The sequence below is a fragment of the Pseudochaenichthys georgianus genome, chromosome 16, assembly GCF_902827115.2.
Source record: "Pseudochaenichthys georgianus chromosome 16, fPseGeo1.2, whole genome shotgun sequence".
In the NCBI taxonomy this organism is placed as follows: domain Eukaryota; kingdom Metazoa; phylum Chordata; class Actinopteri; order Perciformes; family Channichthyidae; genus Pseudochaenichthys; species Pseudochaenichthys georgianus.
Window position 1 is genome coordinate 22,911,396 of NC_047518.2, and position 14,633 is coordinate 22,926,028.

The following is a 14,633-nucleotide window of genomic DNA, read 5'->3' on the forward strand; positions in this document are numbered from 1 at the left end:
GCAAGGTGTCTCAAACAAGCCTATTGGCTGAGATAAGTCCGGCCGTGCGTCACTGATTTCTACCGTTCCCGGAAATGCATCCGCGGAGGAGCCGTGGAGGAACCATCAGTGTATCCTCGGTGAGAGCTCCTCCAGAGAGCCTCCTCGGCGCTCGATCCTCGGTCCTCGGTGTGCATTTAGAGAAATGAGATGTCCTTCAAAATGGCACGCTGAATTTCATTTCCGGGTCACTACCGGAGGACCGAGGAGTCGAGGAGGGGAAATTTGAGTATAGAGAGGCGAAGTCACGCCCATCTACTTCCGGCCCATGGGACCCCGGAAGCGAAACATTTACATTGAATTCAATGGAGAGAGAACACGTATCTTTTGATCCCGTTTGAATTGTGCCATGAACTACACATATGATGTTTGTCAATCTTAAACAATAAGTTCCATGTCAAAAAAGTCACATTTTGTCGTAAAACTGTTGAAATATAAGACTATGAAAAATACGCGACTACAAACACTACAAAATCCCAAATCCCATTCTGGCTCGCGTAAGTGATGTCACAGGCGATAATTCTCCAAGTGGTTGCGACTCGTAATTAAAGCGAAGAAGAAGAAGAAGAAGAAGAAGAAGAAGAAGAAGAAGAAGAAGAAGAAGAAGAAGAAGAAGAAGAAGAAGAAGAAGAAGAGAAGAAGAAGAAGAAGAAGAAGAGAGATCTCAAGTCGAAGGCAGGCAGGGAGCTTTGCATGACATTCTTCTGGACATGTTTCATTGTGATGACAGTAAGCGTGAGTCAATCTGTTTGTTGGAAAGACAGTAGTTGAGTGATTACTGAGAGAAAATAATTAGAAGAGATAATTATTCAAAGTGTTGTTACTTTAAAGTGTTGTTACTGACCTTTTTCTCTTTTATTTCCTGCCAGTATGGGTGATGTATGACCCACCCTCCTCACGGAGACAGAAGGATGGTAACTGGACTGCCTCCGCGATGGTCATGTTCATGTCACCAAAATCCTTGAATCTACACACAGCAAATAAACTCAAATGACACAACGAGATGTAAAAGGAGATCACACATACAGTATAGAATATACTGTAATAGTCGATATAAAACTGGCCGCTTCAATCTGAAGAGCAACTAAAACAAAACACGGGAGTGTACCTTGTTCTTGTGAACACTAATGTTATCCACAGCATACACAGAGACCACGAAGTTCTTAAGGAGAAAACTAGTTACTAAAACAAAACACGTTAGTGTACCTTGTTAGCTAATGTTAGCTAGCTGACATTAACGTTACACATTGCACTCATATTACTCACCGAAACCTTGTAAAGCCGGTCCCGCTGCTCTTACAGAACCGACTAACTCCCCTTTCGTGTATGTACAGCTCTCAACATGCCCAGACTTGTAGTGATTTTCACCTCATTTTATACTTTTCGCCTCATTCTGAAAGAAACAGGTGGAATTTGCTAACGTGACGGCCGTCTTTGTGATGGTGACGCGTATTGTGCGAGACCAGAGACCTGTAGTTCACTCAGCGGTTTCACACAAAAAAATGTGTAACTTCACAATTTTACGACACATTTTAATTTTTTTGACTTGCAAAATATTCTTTTAAATTGACAAACATCATATGTGTCATTCGTGGCACAATTCAAACGGGATCAAAAGATAACCTTTCTCTCTCCATTGACTTCAATGTATAATTTTACGCTTCCGGGGTCCCATGCAATAGAGTCTGTCTGCAGACCGCAGCAAGGAGGCGTTTCCTATAGGGCGTTTCCTATAGGGCGTTTCCTATAGGGGCGTTTCCTATAGGGGCGTTTCCTATAGTGAACGACGGGAGCCGGCTCTCGCCCGCGAACGAGACGTTTTTTGTTTTGTTTTTGCGGAGGGATCTAGATCGGCATGAAGGCACATTATGCAATGTGCAATGTGGACATTATCCCGCTTATTACACATGGCCACATTCTCAACAAAGTAACGACATGACTCCCAATAATAATTGAAATGCTTTTATGGATTTAGAAAAAGATTTTATTGATTTAAAAAATAGTTTTTGTATTGATTTAAATTGACATGCATCCGCTAAGAAAAGTAGTCCGTTGTTACTGTTTGAACTAACGTAACAACGGCAGGAACTGCTTCTATAGTGTTTTTGAGGAGCTTTTTGATTACAGATTTGAAAATCGTTGCTTGCTTTAAAAGTAGCACAATTCATTATGTCAAACCTTGAAAGATATCCCTGCCCTAATGCCAAAAGTAACTGGCAACTGAATATATGTCGCCGTAGCTATGATGTCTATGTCTGGACCGCTGAGTTGATCTCAAAGCACGCTCCCCTCTCCTGCAGGGAGAAAAACTATATTTATATACTTTATATAGGTTGATACAGTAGCCCCTTTTTTTAAATAGTTTTTATAGGTGTTGCCATCTGTTTTGTGTAGCGTGGTTCTACAAGCAAGTCAATGCATTCATTGGGTGGTATCAGAGAGTTACACGGGTCTGTAAATGCAATGAAAACAATTGGCCACAGCAAATAATTTATATTAAACATGTAATTTTTACTTTTGAATACTTTAGTACAAAGGATGTCTTGAATAATTTAAGTGATAATGTGTACACTATAAATCATTAGTCAAAACAGGCTACATTTGATTTAATTAAAAGGTATAATATGTGGTAAACTGAAGAGCCCTTTGGGAGCCGAAAGAGCCGGCTCTTCTTGGTGAGCCAAATGATCCGGCTCAGCAAGAAGAGCCGGAATTTCCATCACTAGAACAATGACTTCTTCTGCGAGGATTTATAAAAGCAGCTGGATAAAAAAAGTTAGGAAACGCCCCTATAGGAAACGCCCCTATAGGAAACGCCTCCTTGCTGCGGTCTGCAGACAGACCCATCTCGTCCCATGGAGGCTCCCGGAAAGGGAGGGACAGAGGCGAAGTCACGCCCATCTACTTCCGGCCCATGGGACCCCGGAAGCGAAAAATGAACATCGAATTCAATGGAGAGAGAACACGTATCTTTTGATCCGGTTTGAATTGTGCCACGAACTACACATATGATGTTTGTCAATCTTAAACAATAAGTTCCATGTAAAAAAAGTCACATTTTGTCGTAAAACTGTTGAAATATAAGACTATGAAAAATACGCGACTACAAAGACTACAAATCCCAAATCCCATTCTGGCTCGCATAAGTGATGTCACAGGCGATAATGCTCCAAGTGGTTGCGACTCGTAATTAAAGCGAAGAAGAAGATCTCATAACTGATTTATTCCCTCCAATAAATAAGAGATTGCTAAAAATAAATTCACTTTTACAAGATGCCTGTGTGCTTTGTACCAGGTTGCAATCACATAAGTGATCATACTTATAGATCATAGCTCGTTCTATCGCTTCCCGTCTGATGAAAGGACCAGGAGTCGCTGGATCAGAGATCTCAGGTAATACACATGTTGTGCATGGAACACAGTCAAGCTAGCTACATAGCTAGTAGCGAGCACGTTAGTTAGCATCACATTACTTGTCTTGTCATTTGTATTAGCCTTAACATGAAGTGAACCCAAATGTTAAACAGTAAGAGTAGTCATGATGTTAAGTATTTTCTGAAACATTTGAAGAGGAACCTATCGCCAGGTGCTAAAGGGGCGGGAGGTAGGCTAACGGCAGATTAGCATCTGCGATCTTTTCTACTTAATGCTATCTGCTCAAATGGTTAACATTGAACATTAAAAGATCAGGCAGTTCAGGGAGAGTCGAAGGAAGGAAGGCAGGCAGCTTTGCATGACATGTATTTATTTATAGAAGGACCATGCATACACAAACATTAATCTCAGCAAAGAGAAGAGATGCAATATGCCAGATTATAGCTAATAGCTCATTTCCATCTGTGGTCCATTCTTCTGGACGTGTTTCATCGTGATGATAGTGAGTCAATCTGTTTGTTGGAAAGACAGTAGTTGAGTGATTACTGATAGAACATTATTAAAAGAGATAATTATTCAAAGTGTTGTTACTGACCTTTTTCTCTTTTATTTCCTTTCCCTCACCTGTAACTGCTGAGACCCTGAGGAACATGCACACTGACCTGCTCTGGCAACCTGATTTCCACTGTACGTAATAGTATTTGGTTATGGTATATTATTTATATACATCAAAGGCACAATGCACCCCCCAGAGACACACATGTATTGAGTGTGATATTGTGCATAGGTCAAGTGAAATCATCTTTACATACTAGAAAACTGTAGGAGCGGCAACTTGTTTTGAAATTGAATTTTTAATATCCGATAATGAAGTTGATCTGTTTTCTTTATTCTTCTCTCTTCCCAGCTCCATCCATCACCGTGCTCTGTTCCTGCAGGTCCTGCTTGCTAATCAATGCTTTATTTTTTTACACAATTACAAATAAAGTCAATGTGTTGTATGACATGAAGTTGTGCTTCATTCTGAGTCGATAATACATTCATTCTGCCTTCAACTGCACAATGATTGTGGACTGCACCGACATCCATGTAGCTGCCCCTCAGTAAGATGAACCAAGCAAAGAGGGTCAACATCATGCCTAAGGACATCCAGCTGGCCCGCCGCATCCGCGAGAGAGGGCTTAGACTGACCTGAGACCAGCACACCCAAACACAACGGCTCTTTTAAGAGCCACCTACAGTTTCAAAGAGTTGCAATCCTACGTTATTATAATTATTAAACTGGTTCATGTGTCACTTAGTTTACTGAACCTTGATGAAAGAAATGAGTGAGGTCGTGGTTTACTGAAGTTACAAAGACATTAATATATGAGTGACAGGTCAGTGTAAACACAAGCTTCTGTCAATTATGGATCACTCAAACTATTTATATAAAAATATGTAATAAAGTTCTAAAACAAGTATTAGGTATATTCCTTGATAGCTTTTGGAGAAGGTTGTTTTTAAGTTTACTAAAATCTATCGTTTCAACTGTTTCACTTTATAAAAAGGAACAGGTGAGTAGAGCATTATTGAGTTTCTTATTCTGTCAGTAAATTATCCAAATGAAATGTTTATCATTATTTTATTCAACCCTAAACAAATTGATTGTACCTTTTTAATAATGACCTTACATGGTTAAGTTAAATTAACTTCAGAAAATCAAATCTGTTCTGAGAAAAAACTAATAAATGTTTAAAGATAGGAACTTGCCATCCCACTGAAAAACAGTCCGTAGAGATTTAAAGGCGTAGTTGTAGTTCAGTCCAACGTTTCATTTGGATTCATTTCTCCAACAGTCAACTATTTTCATAAAGAATATATATATTTTTCAAAGTCAACTTTATTGTCAATCTTACTCAGTTTGTGTTTATAGACAGAGATCAAAAATACTTTTAAATCAAATAAAATTATACAATTTACAGATATGTATACAAATATATATATATATATATATATATCCTATATAATGATGGTGGACACTTCACCTCCAGCAGGGCAGATGGCTGCACAAGTCCATCGGGGGATGCTCCCAAAACACCGACTCACTCACAAAGAGACCAGACTCGAACACTGTCTCCTGATAGGCCTGCACAAAAGCCTTCACCGCTTCGGCCTCGTTTACAACCCCCCAGTTGACAGCCATGACTCCGTCCAAGTTGTACCCCCCGAGCACCCTCTTCATGAGGAGTGGAGTGGATGAAAGTCCCGACCGCAGCACAGAACCAAACTTGCTGGCTGTCAACCTGCCCTGCCTGTGTAACTGCCACTTTGTCCGCTGTCCTCCGGTGGCTGTCTGGATGGCAGCTTGCTGGTCTCTGCTCAGTCGCATTGAGGCAAGAATTGCCTCAAGCCCCCGACCCCCTTCACCAGCTCCGGCACGGTGACAATGGCCTGATGTTGAGGCCGCGGCTCTAGCTCAGGTGACAAAAGCCATGCCATGCCACACTGTGCGCCCCTCAGTGCAGACCTGAACCAGTCTACATCCTGAGTGGCGATGTCTCTGGCCAGTGGGTTGTATGTCTTTTCTCACTGTTGGTAGAGTTGAGACACCGGCTGGACTACTTTGGAAGTGCCAGGCTTCCTCCACTGGCACTCAACATCTGTGGAGCTGATCTGCCACATGGCACATATTGCCAATGCTGCAGCGTGGCTGCATTTGTACATCCCCCGTGCACAATCACAGACAGCGCTCTGCATCGCGCCATCGCCTCCCATGCAGATCTGTACAAATAAAGAAAGTACCATGTTTGTTAGCATGCTATAATAGATTGAATGAGCAATAATACAAGGATGGTCCGGATCTGGGGGTGGGAGGGGTTATTTTTCCATAGTTTCGTCTGATTGTTGTTATTGTTTGTTTTTTCTGTATTTTTTGTAATGTGTGTTGTACTGGTTGTGATTGTACATTGTATTTTTCTAAATGTGTATGAATACATTTTTGAAAAACATTTGATCAACAATAAAAAAGGACTTGGTCAGGATCTAGACTCAGTGTGTAGTTTATTAATTAATCAATGCTCTCTACATTAGGAAAACACATACCAGTGTACCCGAGGGAGTCACGCACAGCTGTGCCTGGATAACCAAACAAATTGACAAGATAACCAAAACCCTTGAATCTACACACAGCAAATAAACTCAAATGACACAACGAGATGTAAAAGGAGATCACACATACAGTATAGTCGATATAAAACTGGCCGTTTCAATCTGAAGAGCAACTAAAACAAAACACGGGAGTATACCTTGTTCTTGTGAACACTAATGTTATCCACAGCATACACAGAGACCACGAAGTTCTAAAGGAGAAAACTAGTTACTGAAACAAAACACGTTAGTGTACCTTGTTAGCTAATGTTAGCTAGCTGACATTAACGTTACACATTGCACTCATATTACTCACCAACATCTTGTAAAGCCGGTCCCGCTGCTCTTACAGAACCGAATAACTCCCCTTTCGTGTATGTACAGCTCTCAACGTGTCCAGACTTGTAGTCACCTCGTTTTATACTTTTATTCTCATTCTGAAAGAAACAGGTGACATTTGCTAACGTGACGGCCGTCTTTGTGATGGTGACGCGTATTGTGCGAGACCAAGAGACCTGTAGTTCACTCAGCGGTTTCACACAAAAAAATGTGTAACTTCACAGTTTTACGACACATTTTAATTTTTTTGAATTGCAAAATATTCTTTTAAATTGACAAACATCATATGTGTCATTCGTGGCACAATTCAAACGGGATCAAAAGATAACCTTTCTCTCTCCATTGACTTCAATGTATAATTTTACGCTTCCGGGGTCCCATGGAGGCTCCCGGAAAGGGAGGGACTTCGCCTCTCTATAGAGAAGCCTCTCCAGTCCTCCCAATGGCCAGTCGGTGCCTGTCGGTGAGCGTGGAAGTGTGGTCTGCGGGCGGCAGGAGCGGGGCTGTCAGCATCAGCTTGTAGATGGTATTTTAAAGTCGATGCGCTCTGAAACTACGGGGCGACTGAGGACAAAAAATACACATGCGTTAATCGCGTTAAAAACGTTATTAACGCGTTAACTTGACAGCCCTAGTATTTAGTGTTTCAGCTCATAAACTAAAGCTCCCCTACATTGGTAAATTATAAAAGATAAACTAATACAAATGTTGTTTCTTTCCACACTTAAGAATAACACTTGTTTCCTAAAACAAAAGCAAACCAAAGCAGACAGAAGATAAAGATGATTTAAATAGAAACATCACAGCAATTAGAAGTGAAAATCGTTTTTCTTTTAATTAAAAATGAGACTTCTGCATTCTCTCTCTCCATGAATTTCTGAGTGACTTTTGTTTCACTAACACTAGGTCAGAGTTGGTCAACAGCTTTGATGAGTTATGTACCACTCCTTGTATTAGTCAGACACAAGTTCCTCCTCCACAGAAATGCCCTTGGGGATTACACCAATTTCCTTTCCAATGTAAAATAAATGAACTTTAAATTCCATGTCAATTTTCAGCATGTAACATTTACTGGAACAGTTTGAAATATATATTTCTCAATATCTCCTCCAGGTGCTAGCCTCCATGTGGCAGACAGTCGTTACTTTTGGTTCCACCACAGTGAAGGCGACACCATGAGCGTTCAGGACCCTCAAGAAATGAACCTCTGCTCGGCATTGTGGGCCGTGGTCGCCTATGTGGTGGCCGACCTACAGGACATGTTGCCCAGGTAACCAGTTCAGGATGCTGAGCCCCAGGGAACAGCACAAGATCACTGTGAACTGGACGGGTTCATTTGAAACAAACAGTCAAATCAAACTTCTTTTTTTATTTACATGAGATTGAATGTTTTGATTCAGGGAATCTTTGTTTACACAGTGAATGTGAATCATACTTAGATAAAGGAGTGTATCCAAGAGTGGATTAAAAGTAGAATGTTGCATGATTTCAGCACAAACCTGTTTTTTTCCATTTTACAATAAAATACATTGTCATTGCAACAATAAGTTTGTTTGAGAATAAATATCCAATAGATTGACATAATGTTTTTACTCTGGGCGGTTCCATGGTTATCTTAAATCTTAAGCAAGATAACCAGGACTAAAATAGGGCATGTAAAATCAACATTGCACATGCTGATATATCTGTAAAGCGTCTTTGAGCACCTGTAAAAGCGCTAACAAAATAAATCTATATTATTATTATTATTATTATATGACCATTCTACTAAATGTTTTATAATGATTTTGAGCAGAGAAGAGCACACTATGCTTAAAACCACAGAAACATTTGATCTTGTTCATGGAAAAGCTCATTTAAAAAGTATGGTTTACTGACTGGGACAAGAAACCAAGAAAGTTAGAATAGTGGACTTGCTAGGTACTTTATTTTTCGGAATGCTTTTATCTTTTGGGCTGAGAAATCAAACAGGCAACAACAATGAGCTAATAAATAAGTATTATGAGAAAATGTGGAACTGTTTAAATCTGTATCTGTCTGAATGCATTTATATTGTGCGCTGAAAAATCTAACAGGCAACAGCAATGAGCTAATAAATAATAAAATGTGGAACTCTCTAAATTCCCAATGTTTTCATCAATTTCAAGAAGAATAAGAAAGAAGAATGAACTCATCTTAACATTTAAAGGATGTTCGGTAAGATTTAACACACCATTGCTGTGTTGTAATATGATAATTAAAGTATTATCGTTTGCTTTACCACGTCACCCCGTCTGCTCTTCTGCTTTAATACTCTGAATGTTGCTGATAGTGTTGTTTTTGTTCAAAGAAAGAGGAAGATGACGACAAATGAGACGTACATATTGAGTGGAAAGAAGAAGCAGGACATGCAATCCTGTTTTTCCTTGTACGATGTGAGGGTCTAAGGATAGAGGGTGTCGTTTTTCTCATACTGATATTCTGAACAATCTGTGCTGTTGTATTTGCTGTAAAGTGTCTCTACTGTAGGCTATTTGTATTATATGTACAGCACTTTGGCTCGACCAAAAATCGTTTATAAATGTGCTATATAAATAAAACTTGATTTGATTTGAGATATAAGAAGAGCAGAAGTCGTACAATACAATACAGCTTTATCACTTTAAACCTCCAGACCAAAGCGCTGTACAGTCAAATAAACAAAACAAAACACACAAAAAACAACACAGCACAGCTCACACACCATAAAACAAGTGCAAGTAAAAACAATAGACAATTTAAAAGCAATAAAAGCAACGCTCTAAAAGATGTTAATACGCTAAGGGTGTACAGAGGAGGAGAGGAAGTCAAGTTATTCATCATTGTGTGGGCGCCATGCTCACCATCGCAACAGATACAAAACACACACACAGACACACAGACACACACACACACACACACAGCTGGGATCTCTCCACTCGGTGAATTGATAAGTCAGCACTGTGATATCAGGTTGAGTCAGCCAACTAGTGCAGATCAAGTCATTTTTTAAACCCAGATGTGTGTGTGTTTGTGTGTGTGTGTAGAAACAAAGCTGTGTAACTTTTAACCCGTTTCTGCTGGTGTCTTCCTCCTCATATGCCAGTAACACTGATTCACACAGACAGTTATTTTAGTGAAGAAACACACAGTCTGTGAATGTTTAACACACACCGAGTCACATATGTATGGAAGTGCACCGCCGACACAATTAAAAAAACAAACAAATGAACGCATTAACATGAAACAGACATCTGATAGAACATACAAAACAAATATAAATAAAGTCAGGTTTTCTTTAATGATCTCTAGAATCTATATTAATATTGACCCAAACAATGTTTTTTCAAATGTATCTATCATATTCTCATCTCAGGTCACTTGTTCTTTCTCTTTTACCTCTGTATTTAAAGCATTACAATAAAGAGATGCAGCTTTCTGTTGTTTCACAGCAGCTGGGATGTGACAGTGAACATTCTAGCTGATGTGATATTGGTGTTTAACCTGTTTTATTCCAAAAATGCAGCCTACAGCCATCATTCACCCATATGATCCAGTCTGTATAACAACATATGCTTAGGTTAATTTTAGTCTCCTTTTTTAAATCCAAAAGATAAGTCTTGCTGAATGAATAGTTACAATATCCGGGTCATGGAAATGTAGAATCCATTGATTTCATTTTAACCGAGATTTATGTAATAAATATGACCAGTTCCTTAACAGCTCACAGGAATGGCAAAGATGGGGAAAAAAGGTAAATGAACAACTCAACAATTGTGCTTTTGAGTGACAATTTCTTCAGTTAAGTATTTTATGAGATTGTTTAGTTTGTAATATTGACATTTATGTGTGCGATTCTGTGACAATATATTGTTCTCTCCTACTAATTATCTTCCTTTGAATTCAGAACACAACCAACAACCCAACTGGATGTCAGCCTGTGGTGCTTATGAAGAATGTATCAGTGTATGCCACCACCTGGTGGACAGCCTCTAGCATGACGTCTTGTAACTTAATGTTTTTTTTATTCCATTCCTCGTTTGTCCAACAAGGGTTTATTAACAACAATACAAAGAAAGGGAAAATATTTGCCAAAACTAGGATTTTTTAATTTTGTATATACACAACACACATTTTAACAGTTTATTTTTCGTACACTTGACAAGCAACTTGTTAAACTGCTGTTTAATTATTGACATTGCTACCAAGGCATTTAAAAAAGAACAATTATTAGTCAAATGTTTTTGACAAATACAAACGTTACTAAGGCAACAAACATAACTGCATTAATTTACAAAATGATTTGCATTAATTGACATGAGATCATGTAGCTACAGGCCTCCTGGAGTTGAAGACCTTGATCCCGTTCTGCATGGAGGAGCGAGCGTGTTTGGTGAGGAGCGCTCCGGTGCTCTGCTTCTCTCCACACAGGTCCCTGAACAAGGAGAAGCGTTACATGTTATGATCTATCAGAAATCTAAAGAAATAAATGATGTGATTTGTTTCTGCCCCAATGTTCACAAGACCCATTTGTTTACCTACAATTTACATAAATGTAAAGCAGAAAACATTATGGTTGTTCTTTTACATTTATTTAGGGTTATAATATTGTCCTATATGGATAACACCTACTTTATGTATGGTGTGATGTCGTCTTCTGTCCATTTCTCTCGGAGTGTGAAGAGCTGGTTGAAGCGCTCCAGCGTGTCCTCGGAGAGATCCTCCACCCGCAGCAGGTTGATGGTCTCTGGGCGGGAGCTACGGTCCACCAGGGCCACACTCTGGAAAATGTACAACATTGTCTGTGCTCATGTCAGATGACCATGGAAACCGAAACCACAGATAAAATGGAATGCAATGTAAACTGGCTGGAAAGAAAAAGGGTTATACAAGTGCTAGTGAAGCCATTCCTATACAATGTTCCTACTTTAGTTATTTGACATTTAGAATTAAGTTCTATTTTAGGGAGTAATATGCGTCTATTGTGTAAAAAAATAAACATATTTTCTCTTACAATAAGTATATAAGGGTACAGGCTTACCTTTAGCTGGTCCAGTCTCGTGCTCATGCCCTCTGGGACGCTCTGCTGCCAGACTTCCTGAAACTCCCTCAGGTTGAACTTGACGGCGTTCTGCAGAAGCATCAGCGCCATGCCCCGACATACTCTATCCTCATCCAGGGCATACAAAACGTCATCTATAAAGAAGGAGGAGGATACAGGAATGTAAGTATGGGTAGTTACAAACTGAGTGTAATTCAAACTGAAGGTTTTTCAGTTGAGTCTCAGTTGATTTACTTTACCGTTTTCAGAATAGCGCTTCCCATAGCAGTTCAAACAGTGCTCTATCATCTGTCTGCGAAAGAGATAAGAGGAGTTATTGGAACCTAGCTGAGCATCTAATATAAGACTCATGCAGCCTTAAATTAGATGCTCAGAAAGTTAGTTTAACCCCATTTCTCATCCCCTAAGCCTTATCAACACCACTAAAAACTTGAGCATACAACCCACAGATGTTAACTTACTTGGGCTCCAGTGGAGCTAACTCTTCCAGACAGGTCTGCAGGGGAACCCTGTTGAAGGCCCAGGACTCAGAATCTACCAGCTGGGTCACATGACCGAGCAACTTCATCTCGTAGTCAAAGTCCAGCATCCGCCAGTAACCTAGAAGAGGATAAAGACACTCTCTCAACATCTGGTAGTTCTTCGGGTTGTTATTGATATAAGTACGCAATGCTACAAGTAAATAATTTGTATAAATAAAAGCATATTTCTTGCACTGGACCGCCCAGGAGAACTACTTTGAAAGCAATGTGGCACCTATTTGTGGCTTTGCAGCAAACACAACTTGAACAACTACTACATGTGTAGTTTTTATAAAGAAATGTCCCTGTTTACCATCTATCTGACAGGCGTGGACGGCTTCTAAACTGGTCTTCAGCTCCTCTTCACTGGCCTGGATGCTCTCCAACAGATCCTCCATTGTGTACTGGTAACAGAGGAACACACACTTACTAAAGGCTACAATCACATTAAAAAAGATAGAATACTCAACATTTCTGAAAATATGGCAAGAAATCCTTAATGATCTGATAAGCCCTATATGTATATTCTCACAGTCTGACAGGACATTTTATTGAATGACTTCATTGTAGAATATGTTTTACCCTGTTTTCGGTGTCCTCCTCCTTGCCCCCTAAAGCAGGTCCTTCGTAAGGATTCTCCATTAAGACCTTCTTCAGTTTCTTCAGCTTAGGCCGCTGCTTCCTCAGCTCCCAGTAGCTGTTACTAAATCCCCAGATCTACAACAGAAGTACACTTTTCTTAGAGTTTTTGGGTCATAATTGCACATATACACAGTGGGGTTTGTGCAGGTGTCACAGTATACCAGGCCGGATCCATTCAGTGTCCTTTCCATACCTGAGTGTGCACAATGTGAGAGTTTTCCTGACTGTTAGTGAGTTGGTCTGGTGTTCGGCAGTCTGGTACAAACATCAGCATGTTGGATGTGTCGGCGATTTTAAGATCGTAGGTCCTGTCTTTTGTACAGAGCACTGCATGTTCATCCGCATCCCCTCTTATCACTAAACTGAAGAAAAAAATAAGAATTGTTAGGTTTCATATGTATTCATCCATCATGTTCATGCATCTTGTGCCATAACACTGTTCATTATTTCGTATTATATTTAACCACAGTGATAATTTGTGTTACACAAGCAAAAAGAAAGAAAGGGAAGAGAGTAGCAGAGGTGGGAAGTAACTAAGTACATTTACTCAAGTACTGTACTTAAGTACAATTTCGGGATACTTTGTTCATCTACTCCACTACAATTCAGAGGTAAAGAGTATACTTTTACTCGACTACATTTATTTAATACCTTTAGTTACTTTGCAGATTTTGATTAATGATGTGAAATATAATCAAAACTTAAATCAAACTTTAGTAATACCTTGAGTACATTCACAAGCTACCCTGCAGTATACAAAGTCATTCAAACTAGCTGCACCTTTACCAGCTGTGATACACACATTCATGCATCAATAATTATAATCAAAATGTAGTATATATTTTTATTCTGAAATGGACCAATCTGCATAATAAGTATATTCTTTTGGTACTTTAAGTATATTTTGATGCTTATACTTTTGTAGTTTTACTTGAGTAACATTTTGAATGCAGGACTTTTACTTGTAACAGAGTATTCCTCCTACCCTATTCTTTTACTCAAGTACAAGATCTGAGTACTTGAGTACCTCTGGAGAGTAGTTTACAGACGGTCTGTTCTCACCCGGTTTCATGGCTTATTAGTTTACTAATACTTTACCTTTCCCCTGCTTCTATGAGTTTGCACAGGGTGTCGTCCAGCTCCAAGAGGCAGTAGTCTGCAGAGGAAACGTTTTCCCCGAAAGAGAGACAGTGAATGGTTTTCTGCAGCTCTTCGTCCTGCAGCTTGGCGATCTGCAGAGTGGCCTGAACCTCCTCTAAAGTCCTCATTTCCGGTCAGACGACAGGTTAGAGCGATAATAACTGAATGAATAAAGCCCTTCAAGAAATAAAGCTATGTACAAAACAAGACAACACGTATCTAACTTTGTGTAGCAATAGTAGGTGACTGTCAAATTTCCCCGCGTTCTTTCTGTCGTGGAAAGGAAGTGGAGAAACTACGTTAGTGTGCGACTCAAAAATATCACCGGGTAGAAACATAAAATCACGTACATTTAAATTAGAAAACCGGTAACTTAACATTTCTGTGAT

General features: G+C 39.6%; 2 protein-coding genes and 1 long non-coding RNA gene across 3 annotated transcripts in view; 2 read left to right on the top strand and 1 right to left on the bottom strand.

Moving 5' to 3' along the window:
• Positions 1–9,149, top strand: part of LOC117460567 (carboxypeptidase Q-like) — a 28,912-nt gene extending 19,763 nt beyond the window's left edge. The window contains exon 11 of the mRNA XM_034102083.2: positions 7,996–9,149. Within this exon, the coding sequence (XP_033957974.1) occupies positions 7,996–8,156 (161 nt within the window). The 3' untranslated portion in view covers positions 8,157–9,149. The remainder of the gene's footprint in view (positions 1–7,995) is intronic.
• Positions 2,708–4,420, top strand: LOC139435492 (uncharacterized). The gene is made up of 2 exons (XR_011644734.1): positions 2,708–4,101; positions 4,322–4,420. It is a non-coding gene; the product is annotated as an uncharacterized lncRNA (long non-coding RNA).
• A 1,128-nt stretch (positions 9,150–10,277) lies between the features above and the next one.
• On the bottom strand, positions 10,278–14,558 carry dscc1 (DNA replication and sister chromatid cohesion 1). The gene is made up of 9 exons (XM_034102718.2): positions 14,203–14,558; positions 13,298–13,466; positions 13,045–13,179; positions 12,776–12,866; positions 12,403–12,541; positions 12,181–12,233; positions 11,921–12,075; positions 11,512–11,660; positions 10,278–11,314 (listed from the first exon to the last, which is right to left on the bottom strand). Exons 1-9 carry the CDS (start codon positions 14,370–14,372, stop codon positions 11,203–11,205), a joined length of 1,173 nt encoding a protein of 390 aa, XP_033958609.1. The 5' UTR covers positions 14,373–14,558; the 3' UTR covers positions 10,278–11,202.
• Positions 14,559–14,633: the final 75 nt, after the last annotated feature.

Bases quoted from the DNA above. Each gene is read 5' to 3' on its own strand.
- dscc1 (XM_034102718.2), bottom strand. From the start codon at position 14,372: ATGAGGACTTTAGAGGAGGTTCAGGCCACTCTGCAGATCGCCAAGCTG. The intron at 13,180-13,297 runs GTATGGAAAGGA...CTTCTGTTGTAG, and splicing joins CTCACATTGTGCACACTCAG to ATCTGGGGATTTAGTAACAG. The intron at 11,315-11,511 runs GTAGGTGTTATC...CTCCTTGTTCAG, and splicing joins GACATCACACCATACATAAA to GGACCTGTGTGGAGAGAAGC.